The 23,770-nt window shown below is 42.7% G+C and overlaps 1 protein-coding gene across 1 annotated transcript in view; it reads right to left on the bottom strand.

The window, feature by feature from the left end:
* The window catches only part of CCDC33 (coiled-coil domain containing 33), a 97,764-nt gene that overhangs the window by 30,125 nt on the left and 43,869 nt on the right, over nt 1-23,770 (bottom strand). The window contains 8 exon segments of the mRNA XM_070953739.1: nt 1,264-1,304; nt 1,307-1,334; nt 1,973-2,106; nt 2,981-3,104; nt 11,821-11,941; nt 12,882-12,973; nt 13,913-14,014; nt 19,165-19,274. Of these exon segments, the coding sequence (XP_070809840.1) occupies nt 1,264-1,304; nt 1,307-1,334; nt 1,973-2,106; nt 2,981-3,104; nt 11,821-11,941; nt 12,882-12,973; nt 13,913-14,014; nt 19,165-19,274 (752 nt within the window).

A 23,770-nucleotide genomic window follows, 5' to 3' on the forward strand; every position in this document is an offset into this window, starting at 1 on the left:
AAAGGGAAGGCAGCCAGGAGGTGCTTCCCAGGGGCCATGTCAAACATCATCTATATTCATGAAATGGATTTAGGAGGCCCCGCTCTCTAGTAGAGTCGGCCTGCCCAGCCGCCTGGGGTTTCTAATGCTTTTACGGGCGCTTGGATAGAATGGCGAGGAGGAGATGGAAGGAAGCTTAATTCAATCCGGCCACAGACCAGGAGACAGACAGGCAGAGGTCTAGCAAGATGGTAGGTTCGAAACAGCCAAAGGATTAGGGGACATTGTGCTGCATCTGTTGTGCATTTCCCTCCGCAAGAATGCCTCTTTAGGCAAACACCACATTTGCATAGCTTTCGTATGCGAGCGAGCCTTGCACAAGCTTGGAAATGCATCGATTTTCGAACGGAAGACGTCTTTCCAGTGTATTAGTTGAATATGAATTATTTTGCTCCTGAGAAGAATTGAATTCTAAGCACGGCTAGATTTAGAGGCTAGGAAACCTGTTGCGTTATTCCCTTTTCTCCCAACACCTTCCTGTCTCTCTCTTTCCGAGAGTTTTCTCTTTTTCTGAGTTCTCAAAAATGATGTGATCAGGTGTCAAATGAGATGGGGTAGTTTTTGAGTCAGCCTGGTAGCATTAACAAGAATTGGGCTATCACAGTCAACAATAAAATGGTTTATTTTGCAATGTGTTTTCTTAACTTAGACTTACAGAGTTTAATGTGTTGTGTGAACTCTCTCTCTCTCGTCTCTCTCTCTTTGTCTCTCTCCTCCTGTCCTCTCTCTCCTCCTCTCTGTCTCTGTCTCTGTCTCTGTCTCTGTCTCTCTCTCTCTCTGTGTCTGTCTCTCTCTCTCTCTCCTGTCTCTCTCTCTCTCTCCCTCTCTTCCTGTCTCTCTCCCTCTCTCTCTTCTGTCTCTCTCTCTCCTGTCTCTCTCTCTGTCTCTGTCTCTCTCCTGTCTCTCTCTCTGTCTCCCTCCCTCTCTCCTGTCTCTCTCTCTGTCTCTGTCTCTCTGTGTCTCTGTCTCTGTCTCTCTGTGTCTCTCTCTCCCTCTCTCCTGTCTCTCTCCCCCTCTTTCCTCTCTCTCTCTCCCCTCCCTCCCCTTTCTTTCTACACATCCCTATTTTTTCTGAGATACATGAAACTAAGGATAAGAACTATACATTTTTCCAGTCCCGTATGGATTATGACCACTTAAGCCCAAGATTGACTGCAATCAAGACATTTGACATTCTGGTAGGAAGCTACTAAGTCATTGCGAACCGCTGTTTCCTAACCTTACCTCTGAATTGATCAACTGAAGACCAAGTTGGACAGTTGGAGTCCACCTGACGTGGTTTTCATAGTGGTATCCTGGGGAAATAATAAGTAAAAGGCAAAATCAATTAACACAATCTATACAGTATGTAGAATTTGTTACTCGAGTTTCCTTAGAAGAATTCTAAAGCCTAATAAAACTGATTATGCAAGTTTCCTTCTTAATGTTGAAGAATTGCTTTGCTGGAGAAGATTAAAGGGCCAGCTAACCTAAGCTGCATTTTTTTAAAAGGAGATATTCAAAAAGTTTTCAAGAAGCATAGGGGAACAAGAATTCTTCTCTATTTATCTCCACAAAATGGTCATCAAAAGACTGGAAGGACTTCATTTGGTCATCAAGAGTTTCATTCATTCATTGACTTATTCCAAAGATTTAAGATGAACCCTCTTCCAAGACATATCCATGTCATTTAAATTGACAGTTTGAGACAGAACCAATACCACACTATTCTAGAACCATGTTTTCCAATCTGGGCAACTTTGAGATGTTGTGGACTTCAATCTCCAGAATTCCCCAACCAACATGGCTTTCTGAGAGTTTGAAGTCCATACATCTTAAAATTGCCCAGTGGGAAGGGAATGACCCGGAGCACAAATGTGCTGGAATTCACCCATTAACCCCCCCCACCCCTCCCCGATATTATTCCAATATAATCTGATCCATCCATTCCTACCTGAATGGGTAGATTTTCTACCCTAATTCCACTTCGGCTACTGTCTGCTGCAAGCTTTCGGTAAACTCGGTTGGTCAGTGGCAGCACGGAGTAGCCTAAAAACGTTGATGTCCCTTCCAGATCGTCTCCTGGTGCTGGCAGTGTTGGAGAAGAATAAAGAGTGGGTTAGCTTACTTTGTAGAGGAAAGATCAACAAAACGAAGTGATTTGTCTTTCTCAGGATCTGCTCATTATCAAATTCTTCCCATTAAGACTTCATTCTGAAAAAATCAGTCTTTTTCAAACAGAGGCTGTTAATTAACTTTCTTAACAGCCTACAAGAATCCAAAGAATAAATAATCGTAATGTTACTATGTTGGCAGAAAGCCCAGAAGCAATTTGCAGAGAACTAAGATCAAGACACGAAGGAGAGTGAATGAAGTTGTTCCCTGCAAATTGCCTTAGTCGTCGTCCTTCCTTAAATAGGCTAAGGGAGTGGCCAATTAGCCCCAAGCCTTACTCTCGAGGAGACCTCCTCCTGAGGAGCCACTCCTGCCTTTTGGCAGCTCTGCGCGCCCATGCATCGAGAAGAGGCTCCTCCTCTTCTTCCTCTTCACTTATGGGAGCTTCTGGAGGTTCTGAAGGCCCTGGCTGAATCCCCGCCTCTGGCACCACATCTTCTCCAGCCTCCTCATTGTCTGACTCGAGTGCCAGCTGCACAGGCTGCTGGCGCAGCACCACACCAGCCTCCTCACTGTCGGAATCAGCTACTAGCTGCACAGGCTGCTGACGGCCCACAACAGTTATGACTATACTCTTCCACCTTGTTAACTAAGTCTGAACTAATTATCTAGCTACAAAGAGAGTCTTCTATCAGCTCTGGAACCTATCTTAGAAACTACCATGCCTTACGACATGGTTCTTATGATGACCTATGATCTGGGAAGAGTTGGCAAGCTTCTTGGGCTCATTCTTATCCCTTAGAAAGAAGATGCCAGCTCCTTGTTACACAGCACACTTGGGACTTACTCGATTTATAGTATTCAATTAGCAAGGCCGTATCATCCGAAAAAGCGGTAGCACCATCCCTTCCTTGAAACAGGAAGGAAGTATTCCACATGGGTTGTTCAGGAGGTCCACCGAGCGAAGACACCTGAGGTTGGGAAAAGATAGGATGAAAAAGATAGAGAGTAAAGTGAAATTAGATATCAACAATACTGGATATAAATGTAAATAATGATCTTGCTAACAAAACAGTTAATTATGAATATTTAAAAATAAAGAAAAGGAGCGGGAGGATAAAAGCTAAGAGTAAAGATGAAAGTCGATGCAGAAAGTTGTAAAACTGTATATATCTGTCGTTAGTATTGTATTTTAACATCTGGTGTACGTGTGTTTTTGTTTTTTGTTTTTGTCTCTTGATTTCTTTTGCTATTGTGCATTTGGTTTTAAAGTGTAAAATACTCAATAAAAATTATTTTATAAAAAAAGAAAAGAAAAGAAAAAGATAGAGAGATACAATCAAGATCAAATGGAGTGCTAATTCCACTCTATAAAGCCTTAGTAAGACCACACCTACAACTGGACACCTACGGCATCCAGTCTTGGTCACCACACTATAAAAAAGTTGTTGAGACTCTAGAAAAAGTGCGGAGAAGAGCAACCAGGATGATTAGGGGACTAGAGGCTCAAACATACGATGAACGGTTGCAGGAACTGGGCACGGCTGGTCTAGTGAAGAGAAGGACCAGGGGAGACAGGATAGCAGTCTTCCAATATTTGAGGGGCTGCCACAGAGAGGAAGGGGGGTCACGCTATTTTCCAAGGAACCTGAAGGCCAGACAAGGAATCATGGATGTAAAACAGATCAAGGAGAGATTCAACCTGGAAATGAGGACAAATTTTCTGACAGTGAGAACAATCAACCAATGGAACAGAAGTTGCCTTCGGAAGTGGTGGGAGCTTCATCATTGGAGGCTTTCCAGAAGAGACTGGACTGCCATCTGTCAGAAATGGTGTAGGCTCTCCTGCTTGGGTGGGGGGTTGGACTAGATGACCTACAAGGTCCCTTCCAACTCTGTTAATCTAATCTAAAACTCAAGAGGCACCACAGATGATGAACATCGGTGTTGAATCAAGAAACCTTAATAGTCTGCTTGGCTGAGTTCACACGGAGAAAGATTGCACGGTCTTTCTAATAGCTTGCTGAAAAGGCAATAAAAAAAATAAACAGGCAATAAAAAGGAGGAAAGCTTTACGTATTACACAGCATAACAATTTCGCCATAAAATTTAATTGCGCAGGAAGCCAGAGATAAAATATTTCCCGAACATCCTCGTTTTCAGATCCCGTATATAGATGACTCCAAGAAAGAGCATAGGGACCAGGGTGGGAGCAGATCAAAAGTCGAACAAATCAAGCATTCTCAAGCATTCTCTTTCTTGGGTTCATCAGATGTCTCCACCCCCAAACCCTACAAAGAAGTAAGCGTGAAATCAGGAACCATCATCTGTTTTTGCTCCTTAATAAGGAGAAACATGGTACTTCGTCAGTTCCGGATTTCCCTTGAACTCCTGAATCTAATACAGGTAATCCTTAATTTACAATCATTCCTTTAGGGACCATTATTTCAGATTTCATTTGATCTACATATTTTATAAGAACGGATCCAGGGGATGGGCTTCAAAAATTTTAGCAAGGGGTTCTCTGCCTGGTTGCTGGGTGGGCGTGGCCATGGTGGGCGTGGCCTAGTTGGCCTCCTGCACCACGGTGGAGGGGTGTTTTTGCCCTCCCCGGGCTCCAGAGGCTTTCCTTCAGCCTCCGGGAGGGCGAAAATGGCCTCCCCAGGCTCCAGAGGCCCTCTAGAACTTCCTGAACTTCTGGTAGGCCTGTGTTTGAGCCTCCATGCACACCCTGCCCTTACCTGCATCCAAAACGGGCCATGTGGGGTGGGAGGGGCCAGCCAGGAGTGGGATTTGGGGGTTCTCCAAATTGCACAGAAACTTACCTAGAGGTTCTCCCAAACCTGTGCGAATCCCCAGCAGTCCCACCCCTGAATGGATCTAATTTGCACATTAGGGACTTTTTCGTGGCTCAGAAGGCCTTCATCCTTCAACATTCACTGTCCCAGGACTGGACAATGTAGTTACTGCCCATAGAAGTATACACGAGAAGAAAACGGCAATAGAAATGTCTGGATTCTCTCTCTCTCTCTCTCTCTCTCTCTCTCTTCCTTGTGTGGCACAAACCCAGATAATGGCTTGATCAAATGATGTATATTGATTAAACATAGTCTCTCTCTCTCTTTCTCCCTCCCTCCCTCCCTTTTTTCTCCCTCCCTTCCCCCCCTCTCTCTTCCTCCTTCCCTCTCTCTTCCTCCCTCCCTCTTTTTCTTCCACTGAGTTTCTCTCTCTTCCTCCCTCCCTCCTTCCATCCCTCCTTCCATCCCTCTCTCTCTTCCTCTCTCCCTCTTTTCCTCCCCTTTCTTTCCTCCTCTTCCCTCTCTTTTTTCTCTTCCTCTCTCCCTCCTTCCCTCTCTCTTTCTCTTCCTCCCTCCCTCCTTCCCCCTTCTCTCTCTCATTCTTTACCTCCCTCTCTCCCTCTCTCTCTTCCTCCTTCCCTCTCTCCTTCCCCCTCTCTTCTTCACTCCTTCTTTTCTTTCCTCCGTCTCTCTCTCTTCCTCCCTCCCTCCTGCCCTCCCTCCTTCCTCCCTTTTCTTCCCTCCCTCCCTCCTTCCTTCTCTTCCTCCCTCGCTCCTTCCTTCTCTCATTCTTTTCCTCCATCTTTTTCCACTCTCCCTCTCTTCCTCCCATTCTCTCTCTCTCTCTCTCTCTCTCACACACACACACACACACATTTACAACCCAGAGTTTTCTTAGGCAAAACAAACACTGAAGGAACATCATTACTTATTCATTTAATAATAGCATTTACATACCTCCAGCCCCCACGAGGACTTCCAGTGATTTACAAAAGGCTGGGACATAAAATCCATACAATCATAGCCCTCGATGATTAAGTCACACGCATAACCCCAAAGGTTATCCTCCGCACTCGCTCTCTCTCTCTCTCCCCCCCCCCCACCAATTCCCAGGGCAGCCTAGAACTCAGGACATCCCGGCCAAATGTCTTCTGACAACTTTAATGCCGTTGAATTGTTGAGGTCCATTGAACTGTTGGGGTCAATGCTGCAAAACTCAACTAATAGCCACTCCGACCAACTAATCTGAAATCCCGCTCCTGTTGGATGAGTTTCTGCTATTCTTCCCATGATAGAAAAGATTATGGAGGCCAAGGGGCACCGGGCATTCTTCTAACCAAGCGCCATCATCATCCATCAATGATAGAGTTCGAAGGGACCTTGGAGGTCTTCTAGTCCAACCCCCTGCTCAGCCTAGAACTTAAGGAGAACTTTCCTGACCGCGAGGACTATGAAAGAGTTGAAATGGCTTGCTTCCAGAAGTTGTGGATGCTCCAACCCCTGGAGGTTTTCAAGAAGATACAGGACAGCCATTTGTCCAGAATGGAATAGGATCTCCTGCCATGAGCAGGCGGTTGGATTAGAGGATCTAAGCCACACTTGGAATCCTGCATTCAGTTTTGGTTGCCACGATGTAAAATAGATGTGGAGACTCTAGAAAGAGTGCAGAGAAGAGCAACAAAGAGGATTAGGGGACTGGAGGCTAAAACATATAAAGAACGGTTGCAGGAACTGGGTATGTCTAGTTTGATGAAAAGAAGGCTTATTGGCTCTTCCAATATCTCAGGGGCTGCCCCAAAGAAGAGGGAGTCAAGCTATTCTCCAAAGGACCAGAAGGCAGGACAAGAAGCAACGGATGGAAACTCATCAAGGGGAGAAACAACTTTGGAACTAAGGAGAAATTTCCTGACAGTGAGAACAATTCATCAATGGAACGACTTGCCTCCAGAAGTTGTGAATGCTCCAACACTGCAAATTTTTACAAAGATATTGGATAACCATTTGTATGAAGTGATGTAAGGTTTCCTGCCTGGGCAGGGGGTTGGACTAGAAGACCTCCAATGTCCCTTCCAACTCTGTTATTCTATTTCTATCTCCAACGTCCCTTACAACCCTATTATTCTATGTTCTTGATGGAAAAATGATGCCAGGAGACTCAAAATTTTATCAGCACACTTTCTAAAGAACTCATGATCCACGGAGTCATCATTTCAGGGATTTCTCTTTGGGAAATATCCCAAAGAGAAAGAGAAAGAGATGGAATACAGTATTTGGGAAATACTGTATTGCATTATTTCTCAACCTTGGCAACTGGAAGACTTCAACGTCCAGGATTCTCCAGAAACTGTACAAGGTTGTGTGGGTGGGTGAATGTAAGTTTTCTGGCTTTCTTCTTCTTTTTTTTTTTTTTGCACCCCTTCGCTTGCCCGAGGACAGACAAACTGATGGCATTTCACACTGTCACGGATTGATGCCTTAAACTGGGACTTGAATGAGTTTCCGTGTAGATCTTGCCGGTTATCGGGTGACCTGATCAGCAGAGTAAGGAAAGGAATCGCCATTCAGAAATGGATACTACGGCTCAGCACGGACACCCGAGGGTTAAACAATTGACTGAAGAGGACATAGGAAGAAAGATTGTGTGTGGGTTGGGGTAGGGGGGTTGGAGAGAGAAGGGGGGGGAGAGAGAAAGAAAGAAAGAGAGAGAGAGGTAGAGAGCGAGGACGTGATAGTTCAATTTCCCCTGAGGATTAATTTGTAATTCAATTGCTAAGTGCAATCCTGATGCCCAGAAAGTGTAATTTACGGTATGTAAAGCAAACCGCTTGGGTAGGGTAGGCTTAACCCCCATTCGTACCCCAACGACGACGTCTTGCTGCTTTGAAAGGCTGGAGATGGGAGCGTTTAGAAATGGTGACTTTGGGGGGTGGGGGCGGCTTTCCCACCCTCATTTGGGATGATTCCAACTCTATTGAAGAGATCAGCCCCCCCCCCTCACAGTTATAAAAATACATATGAATAATACATAGGAAGGACGGTTGCAGGAATTGGGTTTGGCTAGTCTAGTGAAAAGAAGGACTAGGGGGGGACATGATAGCAGCCTTCCAATAACTGAACAGAATAACAGAACGGAAGACAATACGAGTCAGCAGTGGGAAGATGGTCTCAAACCAACATATATATTTTCATGTAAGTCTAGAAGAATGGAATGGAATGGAATGGAATGGAATGGAATGGAATAGAATGGAATAGAATAGAATAGAATAGAATAGAATAGAATAGAATAGAATAGAATAGAATAGAATAGAATAGAGGAATGGAATGGAATGGAATAGAATAGAATAGAATGGAATGGAATGGAATGGAATGGAATGGAATGGAATGGAATGGAATGGAATAGAATAGAATAGAATAGAATAGAATAGAATAGAATAGAATAGAATAGAATAGAATAGAATAGAATAGAATAGAGGAATGGAATGGAATGGAATGGAATAGAATAGAATAGAATAGAATAGAATAGAATAGAATAGAATAGAATAGAATAGAATAGAATAGAATAGAATAGAATAGAATAGGAGGAATGGAATGGAATGGAATGGAATGGAATGGAATGGAATGGAATAGAATAGAATAGAATAGAATAGAGTAGAGTAGAGTAGAGTAGAGTAGAGTAGAGTAGAGTAGAGTAGAGTAGAGTAGAGTTGAGTTGAGTTGAGTTGAGTTGAATTGAATTGAATTGGAAGGGACCTTGGAGGTCCTCTAGTCCAACCCCCCTGCTCAGGCAGGAAAACCCTATACCATTTCACACAAATGGTTGTCCAATCTCTTCTTAAAAACCTCCTGCGATGGAACATCCACAATTTCTGGAGGCAAGTCGTTCCACTGATGAATCGTTCAATATTTGAGGGGCCTGCCACAAGGAAGATGGGGCCAACCTATTCTCCAAAGCACCTGAGGGCAGGGGCAAGAAGCAACGGATGAAAACGAATCCAGGAGAGAAGCAACTTAGAACTAAGGAGAAATTTCTTGACAACGGGAACAATGAATCAGTGGAACAATTTGCCTCCAGATGTTGTGGGTGCCTCCATCCCTGGAAATTTTAAAGAAGAAGTTGGACAGCCATTTGTCTGAAGTGGTGTAGGGTTTCCTGCCTAAGCAGGGGGTTGGACTAGAAGACCTCCAAGGTCCCTTCCAACTCTGTTATTCCATTCCATTCCATTCCAAATTCTATTCTATTCTATTCTATTCTATTCTATTCTATTCTATTCCATTCCAAATTCTATTCTATTCTATTCTATTCTATTCTATTCTATTCTATTCTATTCTATTCTATTCTATTCTATTCCATTCCATTCCATTCCATTCCAAATTCTATTCTATTCTATTCTATTCTATTCTATTCTATTCTATTCTATTCTATTCTATTCTATTCTATTCTATTCTATTCTATTCCATTCCATTCCATTCCATTCCAAATTCTATTCTATTCTATTCTATTCTATTCTATTCTATTCTATTCTATTCTATTCTATTCTATTCTATTCTATTCCATTCCATTCCAAATTCTATTCTATTCTATTCTATTCTATTCTATTCTATTCTATTCTATTCCATTCCAAATTCTATTCTATTCTATTCTATTCTATTCTATTCTATTCTATTCTATTCTATTCTATTCTATTCCATGTCCATTCCATTCCATTCCAAATTCTATTCTATTCTATTCTATTCTATTCTATTCTATTCTATTCTATTCTATTCTATTCTATTCCATTCCATTCCATTCCATTCCATTCCAAATTCTATTCTATTCTATTCTATTCTATTCTATTCTATTCTATTCTATTCTATTCTATTCTATTCTATTCCATTCCATTCCATTCCATTCCAAATTCTATTCTATTCTATTCTATTCTATTCTATTCTATTCTATTCCATTCCATTCCATTCCATTCCATTCCAAATTCTATTCTATTCTATTCTATTCTATTCTATTCTATTCTATTCTATTCTATTCTATTCTATTCCATTCCATTCCATTCCATTCCAAATTCTTCTATTCTATTCTATTCTATCTATTCTATTCTATTCTATTCTATTCTATTCTATTCTATTCTATTCTATTCCATTCCATTCCATTCCATTCCAAATTCTATTCTATTCTATTCTATTCTATTCTACTCTACTCTATATTTTATTCTCCTCTCCTCTCCTCTCCTCTCCTCTCCTCTCCTCTCCTCTCCTCTCCTCTCCTCTCTTCTCTTCTCTTCTCTTCTCTTCTCTTCTCTTCTCGGGTCTCCTGCTTGAGCAGGGGGTTGGACTAGAAGGCCTCCAAGGTCCCTTCCAACTCTGGTAAAGGGACAAAAATCATCATCACCCATCGGTGTCCTTTCCCTTGGACCTGCTGAGAGCAACTGCACAGGACTTTCCCAAAGCGGTATTTAAATGAAACTCAAGGTCTGGAGGTCAGCCTTGTGATTCAATTTTGCTCTTTCTTAGCAGATTGAATTTTGCTTCCTCTGCACAGATTCAATTTTGTGTGTGTGTGTGTTTTTTCCCCCCTTCACAGAAGAGCTACACATATTCACCTACAGCCCTCCTCCTCACCAAGAGCATTCCTGCTTGGAGAAAATGGACTGAAATAGGAAAAATCCAAGTGAAATCGAAAAGGGAGCCTTGGGCTGGAGGTTTTCTATCCCTACTCCCAGGTAGCCCCTGGTCTCTGTTGCACAAAACCAACATTGATTTCAGGTCCTTAACAAAACTGATAAAAAGCGAGGGAAGGGAATATATTTTCACAGCCCAGATGGCTCCACTAAATCATTTATAACACCCTATCGACATCCTGTATCATTTTTTTCTTCTTTTTCGCCCAATTCCAGCTGGCAACGTGCCTCATCGGAGGATTGTCATTTGAAACCGGATGGAACAGGGACTTCTCTTCTCTTCTCTTCCCCCCCCCCCCCGCATCCCCGGGAAGTAATATTCATGAACCTAGGACCGACTTCTTGCTATCCTTATGTTCTACTCATTGTCTACGGCTTCCTGTGGACCTGTGTGGACAGCTTTACAAATATATCTCTCCCATCACAGCTTCTGCAACTCATTCCAGCTCCAAAGAATGGCAAGAATATCTCTGGAAGACATGATTTCACTTGTGATGGATGTCCAACATTCTTCATGGTCTTAAGATCCAGAGGTGGGTTTCAGCAGGTTCTGACCAGTTCTGAAGAACCGGTAGCGGAAATTTTGAGTAGTTCGGAGAACCGGTAGTAAAAATTCTGACTGGCCATGCCATCTATTCTCTGCCTCCCAAGTCCCAGCTGATTGGGAGGAAATGGGGATTTTGCAGTAACCTTCCTCTGGATTGGGGTGGAAATGGAGATTTTACAGTATCCTTCCCCTGCCACGCCCACCATGCCACGCCCACCAAGCCACACCCACAGAACCGGTAGTAAAAAAAAATTGAAACCCACCACTGTTAAGATCACAGGAATAATGTCTCCACCACTCCCTTTGTAACTCTGATGGAACTGAGTGAGGAAGTAGATCCTCAGGAGGGAGGGGTGCAGTCCCGAAAAATAAGAAGCAACTGGCTATTACTGTGTGTGTGAGAAAGAGGGTGAAGACAGCCTCTCCTTAATAGTTCCCAAGAGTATATTACAGATAGTGGACCCCTTAATCTGTAGAGATTCTGTCTATAGGTGTAAAACAATAAAGATCTCAGCCTGGATGAATCACCATGTTTCAAGCTTGGTTTTGACATCAAACACCGGTCTGGCTTTGGAAGAGATGGCCAATGTATTTCTTTGTTCTTTTCCACTTCCTTCTCCCTGGGTTCCATCAGCCACTCAGCCAGATCTTTTCTCGCCCTCTTTTCTCCTACCTGTGGATATCCATGATTGTTCACCCGAGGGACATCAAAATCCTCCATTACAGGATCTGGGAAATTCACCACGGTCAAGGGAACTGGAGGGGCATCAGGCAACCGAGCGTGCATCTCCTGTCTTTAGAAAGAATGAAAAGGGCAGAAGAATCATTTCCTATCCACAGCTTGCCGCCATTTGATTGTTGGCGAGAGGATTCTAATTGCAGCATAATCCCAGTCCTGTAGACATCTTCTCAAAAGGAAGTCCTGTATTACTCCACAGGGCTCATTGTATCGTACAATGCAGGCTGCTCAGAAGTAAATCTACCAAGCTAAAAAAACATTCCAGGCAAATCCTGGTGCAAGAAATATTCATGGCCTTGCACAACTTTTGACTTTTCTGAACCGATCCCTGGGCAGAAAAATTTAAAAGGAGATACGTAGTTATATCAGTGCTGAAATCCGATTTTTTTTTTTTACTACCGGTTCTGTGGGCATGGCTTGGTGGGCGTGGTGTGGCTTGGTGGGCGTGACAGGGGAAGGATACTGTGAAATCTCCATTCCCACCCCACTCCAGGGGAAGGATACTGCGAAATCTCCATTCCCACCCCACTCCAGGGAAAGGATACTGCAAAATCCTCATTCCCTCCCCACTCCTGGGGAAGGATATTGCAAAATCTCCATTCCCCACCCCACTCCAGGGGAAGGATACTGCAAAATCCCCATTCCCCTCCCCACTCTTGAGGAAGGATATTCCAAAATCTCCATTCCCACCCCACTCTGGGGCCAGGCAGAGGTGGTATTTGCCGGTTCTCCAAACTGCTAAAAATTTCCACTACCGGTTCTCCAGAACCTGTCAGAACCTGCTGGATTCACCCCTGAGTTATATCACATGATTCAGAAAAACCAGAGAGCTTGCAGTGAATTGCCATCATCCCCATTCATGTCATTTAGAGGTCAACTTTCTTAGGAAGCCTCACTGTTTCTTCTCTGGATCTTCAGGAAGTTAGTACACAATCCCAATGAAGTTGCCACCTCACACATACATGCACATTCCTTATTCAGGATCTATTACTCACATGTAGGCTCCAAGGTTGTTCACTATTCTAGCAACGGCTTTGACTTTGCCATCAGGCTGCGCAAGAGGTTCATTGATCCCCTTGAGGAAAACCTAAAATTGGAATGAAAATGGAAAAGATCAGGAACAGATTCCCAAAGCACTGTGGGAAAGAATATTCCCTGAACTCTTCCCCTGTAGATTGTGTCAATTACTTGAATTATTGAGTTTTTTTTTTTAAATCATCCATGGAAGTCGTTCTTTCGATTTCTTTGAAATTCAGTTTCTTTCAAAGTCCACCAAGTTCTAAATTTGTACGATTTGAGGCATCATTAAATGGTCGAGAAATAGTTGTTTGTAAAGTAAACAACCATTTTTGACCAGTTTAAAGGATGCTTCATATCACACATATTTTGACACCAAGAGAAGCAATGGTCCAAATTTCTCATCTTAAAAAAAAATAATCACATGTCTAGCTCCATTTGACTTATTCATTTTTTCAAGTTTTTATTTTATACATAATATATATATATATATATATATATATATATATATACTATATATATGCATATTCTTTCTAGCCAGGTTTTACCTACGTAAACTAAGTTGTTCTGGGCTGCAGAACAACTTAGTTTACGTAGGTAAAACCTGGCTAGAAAGAATATGCACATAAAAGCCTACGAAAAAGAAAAAGACACATTGTACCTTTACAGGGAGGATATCTGAGAAGTGGGTGTGCTCACTGACGACGCCTTAAAAGGCAGAAATAGCTATCTGAGTCTCCCAGAGAGCAACACAGAGTTGCAGTTTGTCAACAGAAGAAAAAAAGCCCAGAAGCTTGTGAATGAGATTTCACAAGAACCAGGGCTGCAGAACAACTTAGTTTACGTAGGTAAAACCTGGCTAGAAAGAATATGCACATAAAAGCCTACGAAAAAGAAAAAAGACATATATATATGTCAAGCTTGTCTAGCTTCATTTGACTTATTCATGAAGCTCTCTGTGACCCATCTTCTCAACGGCTCAGATTTAATAATTTTTTAATTCCCTCACCTCCAGCCCTGTGTAGTTCACTCCAGCATAGCGTGGGATGAGGCTACGTTTACGAATGATGGAGACGTATAACTTGGTTCCTGTTTGGTCCTTCTTCCGAGGCTGTTTGAAGGAAAACCAAAACCAGAATGAAAAGAGATTGAAAGGTGTAAACAAGAGCATAAAGCAAGCAGTAGGAAGCTGATGGGTTGTTCTTGAGATGGCTCTAAGGAACTGTAATTGATAAGTAAATCAGGAGCCGTTCATTACTGTTCATGCTACCCTGGAGAATCATCTAGAAAGTTCAATGCCATAAATTGCTCTGGTTGGCATAAAAGTAAATACAATAATTCTTCTTTCATTCCCGGAGAAAGAATGAAAGTGTCTTTCAACTAAGCTAACATCAAAGATTTGGCTATTGGGAAAGGCTATGGCCAGTGCCAGAATTCCATGTAATATCAATAGTGATAGCAATAGCAATAGCACTTAGACTTATATACCACTTCACAGCGCTTTGACAGCCCTCGCTAAGCGGTTTTACAGAGTCAGCCTCTTGCTCCCAACAGACCTCTTCTGGAGATGATGAAGCTCTGGATAACTTAGATTAAGTAGAAGATGTCCATGGTTTATAAACTCCTCCAGTACTATAGATTTATTTCACATCGTGTTTCTCTCCCTTCTCAAAATTCTGAACCACTTTACTATCCTAACTTACCAAGAAATGTGCCCCAATACAAAGAAGCGTGAAATTGAATGGAAGGTATTACTCATTGTTTTGAAATAATGCAGATCAACCAGTTCCCGATATAAAAACCCAGGAAGAGTGAATTCTTTACATATTTCTACCCAGAACTGAATTGTCACAATGTCGCTTAGCATCTGCAAACAAGGGACCACAAGACCGAAACCTTTCAATTGTCCCGTTTTTAATTATCGGTAAAGCACTCGTCTTTAAAAGCTTCCATAAAGGTTAAAATCACAAGCAATTCAGCCCTATAGAGATACTGGGGGAGGCCCGAAGCTAAAATGAACACAAATGGATTCCTGAGCCATCACCAGACAGCTAATCATTATCATGTCATCAATACAAGCACTTTCCTTTAAAAAAAAAAAAAATTAGTCTTTGTGCAAATGGGTAAAATGTAAAGGTCGGATTTTTTTTTTTTTTTTTTTTGGAGATGTCATAAAGAAGAATTTGCAGTTCCATTCTGCGTAGCACGATGGTTTCAAGAAACAATGTAAATGTTTGCCATTTAAGGCATTTTAGCTTTCCAGGATGAATGGAAATATGTAGGTAATCCATTCTCAGATGACACAAAGGATGGTACTGAGTTTTCCTCTGTTTGTTCTATAGTTTCATCTTGGAACAAAAGCTTTCTCCAGCATCCAGCCAAACCTGGGATTTGACTCAAGAGGCAGTCCTGAAGCCCAAAACTAGACTTCATTGACATATTCTATGAAGTCTTCCTTTCTCCTTTAAATTTTCTCTTTTTTTTTCTTTTCTTTTCTTTCTTTTTTTTTTTTTTTGTACTTCTTCAATCTCAGAACACGCTCAATTGTTGATCTCATTTCTCACACACCGTTTGAGTTTGCTACTGTAGAAAGAGGGAGCGGTATTTGATGGAAGGAAAACAGGATATGTATTTTACATAAATGGAGGTTAGATAAAACAATAAAAATAATGGAACAATAGAATGCTAGGAAAATGAATAGATGAACACAGATAATACAATGCTGATAGAACAATGGAATGGTAGAACAATTGGTCCAATGACTGATTGATTGATACAGTAGTTATACAGATGTAAAGAAAGAAGAATCAAAGGAAGGAAGGAAGGAAGGAAGGAAGGAAGGAAGGAAGGAAGGAAGGAAGGAAGGGATAAGATAGATAGATAGATATATAGATATATAGATAGATAGATAGATAGATAGATAGATAGATAGATAGAGATAGATAGATAGATAGATAGATAGATAGATAGAGAGAAATAGATAGATAGATAGATAGATAGATAGATAGATAGATAGATAGATACCATGTTTCCCCGAAAATAAGACTCTGTTTTATATTTTTTTAACCCCGAAATAAGCGCTTGGCCTTATTTTCGGGGAGGTCTTATTATTTTGGGGTGCATGGAGCAAGATGGGGCTCTTCTTGCTGTCTTACCTGATTTCCAGTTCTGCTTTTAAATATTTTTGGGGAGGGCTTATTTTCGGTGGGAGGCTTATTTTAGCGCATGTGCTCAAAAGCCTGATTGGGCTTATTATCAGGGGATGTCTTATTTTCGGGGAAACAGGATAGATAGATAGATAGATAGATAGATAGATAGATAGATAGATAGATAGATAGATAGATTATGGATGGAGAAAGATGGATGGAGATCGATAGAAGATGGAGATGGAGATGGAGATGGATGGAGAGAGATAGATTATGGATGGCTGGATGAAGACACACTGACTGACAGACATATAATGGATAGAGATGGATGGATAAGAGAATAACAGAATAAAGGATTGGAAGGGACTTTGGAGGTCTTCTACTCCCTGCTCAGGTAGGAAACCCTACACCACTTCAGACAAATGGTTGTCCAATCTCTTCTTAAAAACTTCCAGTGATGGAGCATCCACAACTTCTGAAGGCAACTCTTTCCACTGATTATTTGTTCTCACTGCCAGGAAATTTCTCCTTAATTCTAGGTTGCTTCTCTCCTTGATCCTGGATGGATGGATAGATAGATGGATGGATGGATGGACAGATAGATGTCTCCGTCTTCGCTACTCCTTCTCTTTCATTCCTGTTTTCTCACTGCTATTTTTGTGTCTTTCTTCCACTTTGGGCCTCTCATTCCTTCTGCCCGTTTTCACACACTCTCCACCAGCCGTGCCCCCACCCCCTTCCCTTTCACCGCTCATGCGGAAAAGCAAACATGTCAGGCTGTTTCTTTAGCTGCCTTTGAATGTCAAGTTGTTCCTTTTAATGCCTTTGATGCCGCAAAGATTAGTAACAGGGCCAGGGAGAGTTTTGCCTCTCTCTCTCTCTCTCCCTCTTCCTCCTTTGCTTGGCTGAGCAACGGAAGCCCCTCCAAGCAAGCCAAGAATGTGCCTTCTTCAACAAAAATTGGGCAAAGGGTGAGGAGGGGACGGGCAAAGCAGACCCCTTGAACTGGTGGATTTTCAACAGCTTGACCAGCAACAAGATCTCGCTCCCCCTGTAGACGTTGTATTCTCTGCAAAGAGCATTTGAGAACCAAACCTTTTCGGTGACGGAACTTGGGTTTTAATAGAATAGAATAGAATTTTTTATTGGCCAAGTGTGATTGGACACACAAGGAATTTGTCTTTGGTGCATATGCTCTCGGTGTACATAAAAGAAAAGATACATTCGTCAAGAATCATAAGGTACAACACTTAATGATAGTCATAGGGAACAAATAAGCAATCAAATCATATTAGGAAACAGTCCATATAAATCGTAAGGATAACAGCAACAAGGTTACAGTCATAGAGTCATAAGTGGGAGAAGACGGGTGATGGGAACGATGAGAAGATTAATAGTAGTGCAGACTTAATGAATAGTTTGACAGTGTTGAGGGAATTAGTTGTTTAGCAGAGTGATGGCGTTCAGGGAAAAAAACTGTCCTTGTGTCTAGTTGTTCTGGTGTGCAGTGCTCTATAGCGTCGTTTTGAGGGTAGGAGTTGAAACAGTTTATGTCCAGGATGCGAGGGGTCTGTAGATTTTTTCACAGCCCTCTTTTTGACTCGTGAAGGATACAGGTTGGTAGCCATTGTTTTTTGGTAGAACGTAGCGCTCCAAGTTGTGGGGTTTTTTCCCCCCAGCTTTTCAACGACAGGTTAAAATCATCCCGTCCAAGTTCTCATCCATGGGGGATATTCTCTTGCAGCCATCTCAACATCTGGTCCGCATCTGCTATTTTGTTCTCCTAATGGCTTCTCTTTGGTGTTTAGATTGCAAATGGGTTTTGTTTGCTTTTGCTAGGAACATTAGCCATCTGGAAGCATGCCCTGTCCCCACCTCCCCTTTGGTGGTGGGAAAGCTTTGAAGTGAAGAAATTGTTGCCGCGGCGCAAAGAAGTAGAATGGCTCAAATGTTAGGGTCCCAGCAATCTCGGGTAGCTTTCTTCTAGATGAGCTAGCTTGCCACCTGCAAGGACTTTGGAGAAGAGCGTCCTCTTTTGATTATGTTTTTGCATTTAAGTACAGAGATAGCAATAGCACTTAGACTTATATACTGCTTCACAGTGCTTTCCAGCCCTCTCTAAGCAGTTTACAGAGTCAGTCTCTTCCCCCAACAATCTGGGTCCACATTTTACAGACCTTGGAAGGATGGAAGGCTGAGTCAACCTTGAGCCGGTCAGGATCGATAAGGGCCTATAAGCCTATTAGGGCCCTTGCTGCTCTCTGAGCTTGTAGTTTTCTTGCAGATGTTTCATTACCCAATTAGGTAACATCATCAGTACTAGAAGGAAGTGGAGTTTGTGGAAGGAGGAGGAAGAGGAGGAGGAGGAGGAGGAGAACTATGGGGTCTTTGATGGTCCCTGAGCTTGGTTGTTTTCCTTGCAGATGTTTCACTACTCAACTAGAAGGGAGTGGAGTTTGTGGAAAGGAGGAGGAGGAGGAGGAGGAGGAGGAGGAGGAGGAGGAGGAGGAGGAGGAGGAGGAGGAGGAGGAGGAGGAGAACTGTGGGGTCCTTGATGCTCCCTGAGCTTGGTTGTTTTCTTGCAGATGTTTCATTACTCAACTAGAAGGGAGTGGAGTTTGTGGAAAGGAGGAGGAGGAGGAGGAGGAGGAGGAGGAGGAGGAGGAGGAGGAGGAGGAGGAGGAGGAGGAGGAGGAGGAGGAGGAGGAGGAGGAGGAGGAGGACTGTGGGGTCCTTGATGCTCTCTGAGCTTGGTTGTTTTCTTGCAGATGTTTCATTACCCAACTAGGTAACAAACCAAATAACATCAGCAGTATAACCCCTCCTTTCAACTGCAAACATTCTCCTTTAAAGTCTAAACAGGTAGATGACGTCAGCGGTCCCCTAATCTTTTTTTGGCACCAGAGACCAGTTTCATGGAAGACCATTTTTCCATGGACTGGGATGATGGGTGGAGAGGAGAAGGATGCAGCTTAGATCCCACGCATGCACAGTTTACAGTAGGGTTCACACACCCGCTGCTCACCTCCAGCTGGGCTTCCCAGTTTCTAACAGGCCATGGACCAGTACCGGTCCGCGGCCGGAGGGTTGGGCACCCCTGGATTGCATGACTCACCAGCACCAAGGCACAGTGATAATGATGGAAAGGACGGAGGTATTTCACAGGGATGTTGTATTTCGCAAGAATTTCTTTGGAGTCCTTGTCAGCTACAATGAGAGACACATCTGGAAAGAGAGGAAAAGGGTAGACAAAGACGGTCAGATGTGGTCACCAAAAATTGCCAGTGAGCCAAACTTAGCTAAACGCGGGAGAATCCTGGTCAGCTCTTTTCATTTTTATTTTCTTTCCTTGAAAGCAAACGGGGCACCAGGCTGCTGCTTTTGATCAGAGCGGTGACATTTAATCTCCCAGCCTTTCCTGCCATTTTCCCAATCTAAATATCTCCCCCCAGGGGAGCTATTAGGCACATGAAAGAAAGAGAGAAAAAACACCCCCATGCAGATTCTTTGGTCATTTCTATATTGTTTCCCCTGCTCTGGGGAGCAACCGAGGCTTTCAATGGGGAGGGTGGCAGCTGATTGAGATCCGAAAAATAATGGAGTCGGGTGGATTAACAGCCCTTGTCTAAAAGACGTTACTCCGGTAAAAATTAGAGCAGAGCGCCTGTTTTAAAATTTAAAAGAGAACCAAATATCTATCTTTTCCTAGCTGTTGCAAAACTGATTTCTGTTTTCATTCATTTAACTCTCATGGACCCACCCCAAATGCTTGTTAGTTACTGAGAGCTCAGAATGCTACCAACGTAGATAGATGAGAGAGATGAGAGAGAGAAGAGAGAGAGATAACACACACACACACACACACAGAGAGAGAGAGAGAGAGAGAGAGAGAGAGAGGTGGGAGATAGATAGATAGATAGATAGATAGATAGATAGATAGATAGATAGATAGAAAGAGGGATATGATGGTGATAGATGAGAGATGAGAGAGAGAAGTGAGAAAGAGGGATATGAGGGGAGAGAGAGAGAGAAGAGAAAGAGGGATATGATGATGATAGATGAGTGCGAGATGAGAGAGAGAAGAGAGAAAGAGGGATATGAGGGTGATAGATAGATAGATGGATGGATGGATGGATAGCTAGATAGATATAGCTAGATAGATATAGCATATATATATATATATATATATATATATATATATATATATATATATATATATAAAGAAAGAGAGAGAGAGAGCAGATATAGAGATAGATAAATAGATAGAGATAGATAGATAGAAAGATAGATAGATAGATAGATAGATAGATAGATAGATAGATAGAGAGATGAGAGAGATCAAGATTGCATGCGCCCACACGCACACGCACACACACAGAGGGGGGGATGTAGATAGATGATAGACAGACAGACAGACAGATATCTTAATAACCATCCCTTTACATGCCTCCTGCACTATAATTGCAGTAGGAAAACCATTGTATTGTCATCTGAGACAAGCCACCCGTGTGCTAATTTCTAATCTCGCCAATTATCATCCTTATGAGTTTCTAACATCGCTAAGCAGAGTTTTAAAAGCTGTGTGGCACAAAAGGCCCAGGCGAAGAAAACAAGCTCCCGTTCACTTGATAAAAACTCATTATTCTTAGTTTTACGTGTGAAAAGGGGCCTGAAGAGGCTTCCGGTCCTTCTGGACATCTCCCCTTTGTCCCTTGAGCAGAGAGCTCTGTCCTTGGTGCTGAACTGCAATCAGGCACTACTCGAAGGGAAGACGAAGGTGTGATAAATAGTTGATGGTGTATCCATTTTGGTTTGGAATTTACATCTTTGGGGGGGGGGGATATTCACAGGGAATAGCTATATTAGGCTGTGGTATAAAGAACTAAAAAAAAAAACCCTTAAAGGGATTGTAAATGTTTGCATTTTTATCTGCAAAAATACACCTTTACTTCTATTCCCATCCAAAGTCATCTGAAGTCTTTTCTTTCTCTTCCTTTCTAACACATTTGCGTATGTTTCATTTATTTTTTTCTATCCCACCTTTATTTTTTTTATATAATGTTGTCAGAGATGTGGGGAAGAGGAGGAGAAAGGAGGGGAGGAAGAAGGGAAGGGAAAGGAAGGGAAGGAATTGCAATAGCGCTCTATTAAAATAAAAACTGAACGTCAAACATTAAAGGCATTTCTTAGACAATTAGAGAATTGGGGCATTATAGAATTTTTTTTTTAAAAAAAATTTACTGCTCCATCAAAAATAGAACCCCCTAATAGCTAAGACTTCAGTATGAATAAGAAACCGAATAGTTTAAGACTATGAAAGCAAAGCCAGACAACGAACGTTGAACCAATTTTTTATGAAAATGGAGTGGAGGAGAGTTCAATCTTTTTAGTGGACCCAAAATAGGGACTTTTCAGAATTTGATAAGTTGAAATAGGCTTTTTCTGTTCTTTCAACTGGAACAACAACAAACAACAACAACAAAGAAGTACCAGAAATATAGGTGGACTATTGGCTCACGCCCTCTTCACCTTTCCTGACCTACTAAAATAAGTTCCAAAGGCTCTTATTTTTTATGATGGGTTGATCTCGGATGACCAGGCCATTCTCTTGAGCCAACTTGAGATTGATCTAGATCATGAAAAATGCCCCTGGAGTTCAGGAGCAGAAAGAAAAAATGTGCAGAAACGATAGAAGAGTTCCAAATGTTATGCAACACCAGAAATTCTATTTTATCTCTTGCTGCGCTTCCTTGAGAGATAGAGAAACCAAGATGATGGATTCTGAGGGTGTGCCCAAAGCTGAAGGCCAGGTAAAAGAGATGTTGGCATCATTGCGAAAGAGAAGGGGAAGGAGAAGGCATTGGTTGCATATCCCAAAGGTGCTTTTCAAAACGCAACTGGGCTTCCTTGGTTTTTTTCTTGAAAATGTTTCGCTTCTCATTCAAGAAGCTTCTTCACCTATGAGAAGTGAAACATTTGCAGGAACTGGGTATGTCTAGTTTAATGAAAAGAAGGACTAGGGGAGACATGATAGCAGTCTTCCAACATCTCAGGGGCTGCCCCAAAGAAGAGGGAGTCAAGCTATTCTCCAAAGCACCTGAGGGCAGAACAAGAAGCAATGGGTGGAAACTAATCAAGGAGAGAAGCAACTTAGAACTAAGGAGAAATTTCCTGACGGTGAGAACAATTAATCAATGGAACAACTTGCCTCCAGAAGTTGTGAATGCTCCAATGCTGGAAGTTTTTAAGAAGAGATTAGATAACCATTTGTCTGAAGTGGTGTAGGGTTTCCTGCCTAAGCAAGGGGTTGGACTAGAAGACCTCCAAGGTCCCTTCCAACTCTTGTTATTCTATTTTCAAGGGGAAAAAATCCAGTTGCCATTGGAAAAGAACCTTTGGGACAACCATGACCTGGATGACCGAGACTCTCCATAAGCATTGGTTGAATGTGGGATAGAAGAAGAGGTGGAAGGTAGAATGGATGAAGGATTAACCAGGGTTACATAGACACCAGCCTCTTACTGGTGCCCTCTTCTCCCTTAACCACGTTGCTGGCCTTGTTATCTTCGCCTAAGCCTCCATAGCGTTTTCTGAGCTTTCTGAGAACCAGCTGAAGCTCAGATCTGACCTTATTAGGAAGTTCCAAGCCATTGTTGCTTTGTGTCTGGAGATGCTCTCCAGCCTGTCTTCCTGCCTGTCTCATTATCTTCCCCCAGCAGTCTTGTTCTCGCCGTGGCCATTATTCTTTGTCCCTCCAATCCCTTGCCCAGGAAGGAAGGCCTGCCTCTCCTGTGAGCCTTGACAATGGAAGAATAGAGCCTCATTTCCTCAATCATTAGTTGCCAGTTGCTTTCCCTGTGACCCCACTGGAGAAGGGAAGGGGCAGAGGCACCACATAGCTATGACTGAATAGATATCCATGGAGCAACAGACTGCCTGGATCCTGCCCAATGCATGGATTTCTTTGTGTCTCCCTCTTCTCTCTCTCTCTCTCTCTCTTTCGAGATCCCTCCCATCTATTCGGTTTTTTTCTGATTGCAATCACTAATTCCAAGAACGCTGTGACTTCAGCCACCACCTGGATGTCACCGTGATGGCCACCACCTAACCTCACAACCTCTTGATCAGAGAAGAAAGGGTGACACCCCACTTAGTACCTTGACTCTTCTTTTCCTAAACTTAGGGACTGATGTTGTTGTTTTTTTTGCTATCGGGAGCATAAGTGGGGGCATGATGGCTCAACGATTAAAGACGCTGTACTTGACAGCTGGAAAACTGACAGCCTGGGTTCGAGGCCCCAGCGCCATGTGATGGGATGAGCTCCTGTTCCTTGCCCCCTAGCTCCTGCCAAACTAGCAGTTCGAAAGCAGGCAAATGCAAGCGACAGGCCTGAAGGCCTAATGCAAAAGATGGCTGCCTTGTTTTCCTCCATCTTCCCTGAGTCTTCACGCTGCCCAGTTCCGGGTCAACATTCGGGGCTCAGGACCCCGGATAGCACCCCAGAGTCTAGGGAGCTGGTTGCCTGGCCCAAAGAGCTGGCGCTTGAGCAACCAGCACCAGTTCTTTGGGCACCAGTTCTGCAGGCGCTGTGCCACTCCAGGAGATAATGACTGGGGCAATGCTATTGGAAACGCAGATGGATGGAAGCAGTGGTGAAATCTGAACCGGTTTGTTACCAGTTTGCTGGCCGTGCATCTGTTCTGCATGCCAAATGCGCACTG

The sequence above is a fragment of the Pituophis catenifer genome, unplaced genomic scaffold (assembly GCF_029215685.1).
Source record: "Pituophis catenifer annectens isolate HBS135680 unplaced genomic scaffold, rPitCat1.0.hap2 SCAF_14, whole genome shotgun sequence".
Lineage (NCBI taxonomy): Eukaryota > Metazoa > Chordata > Lepidosauria > Squamata > Colubridae > Pituophis > Pituophis catenifer.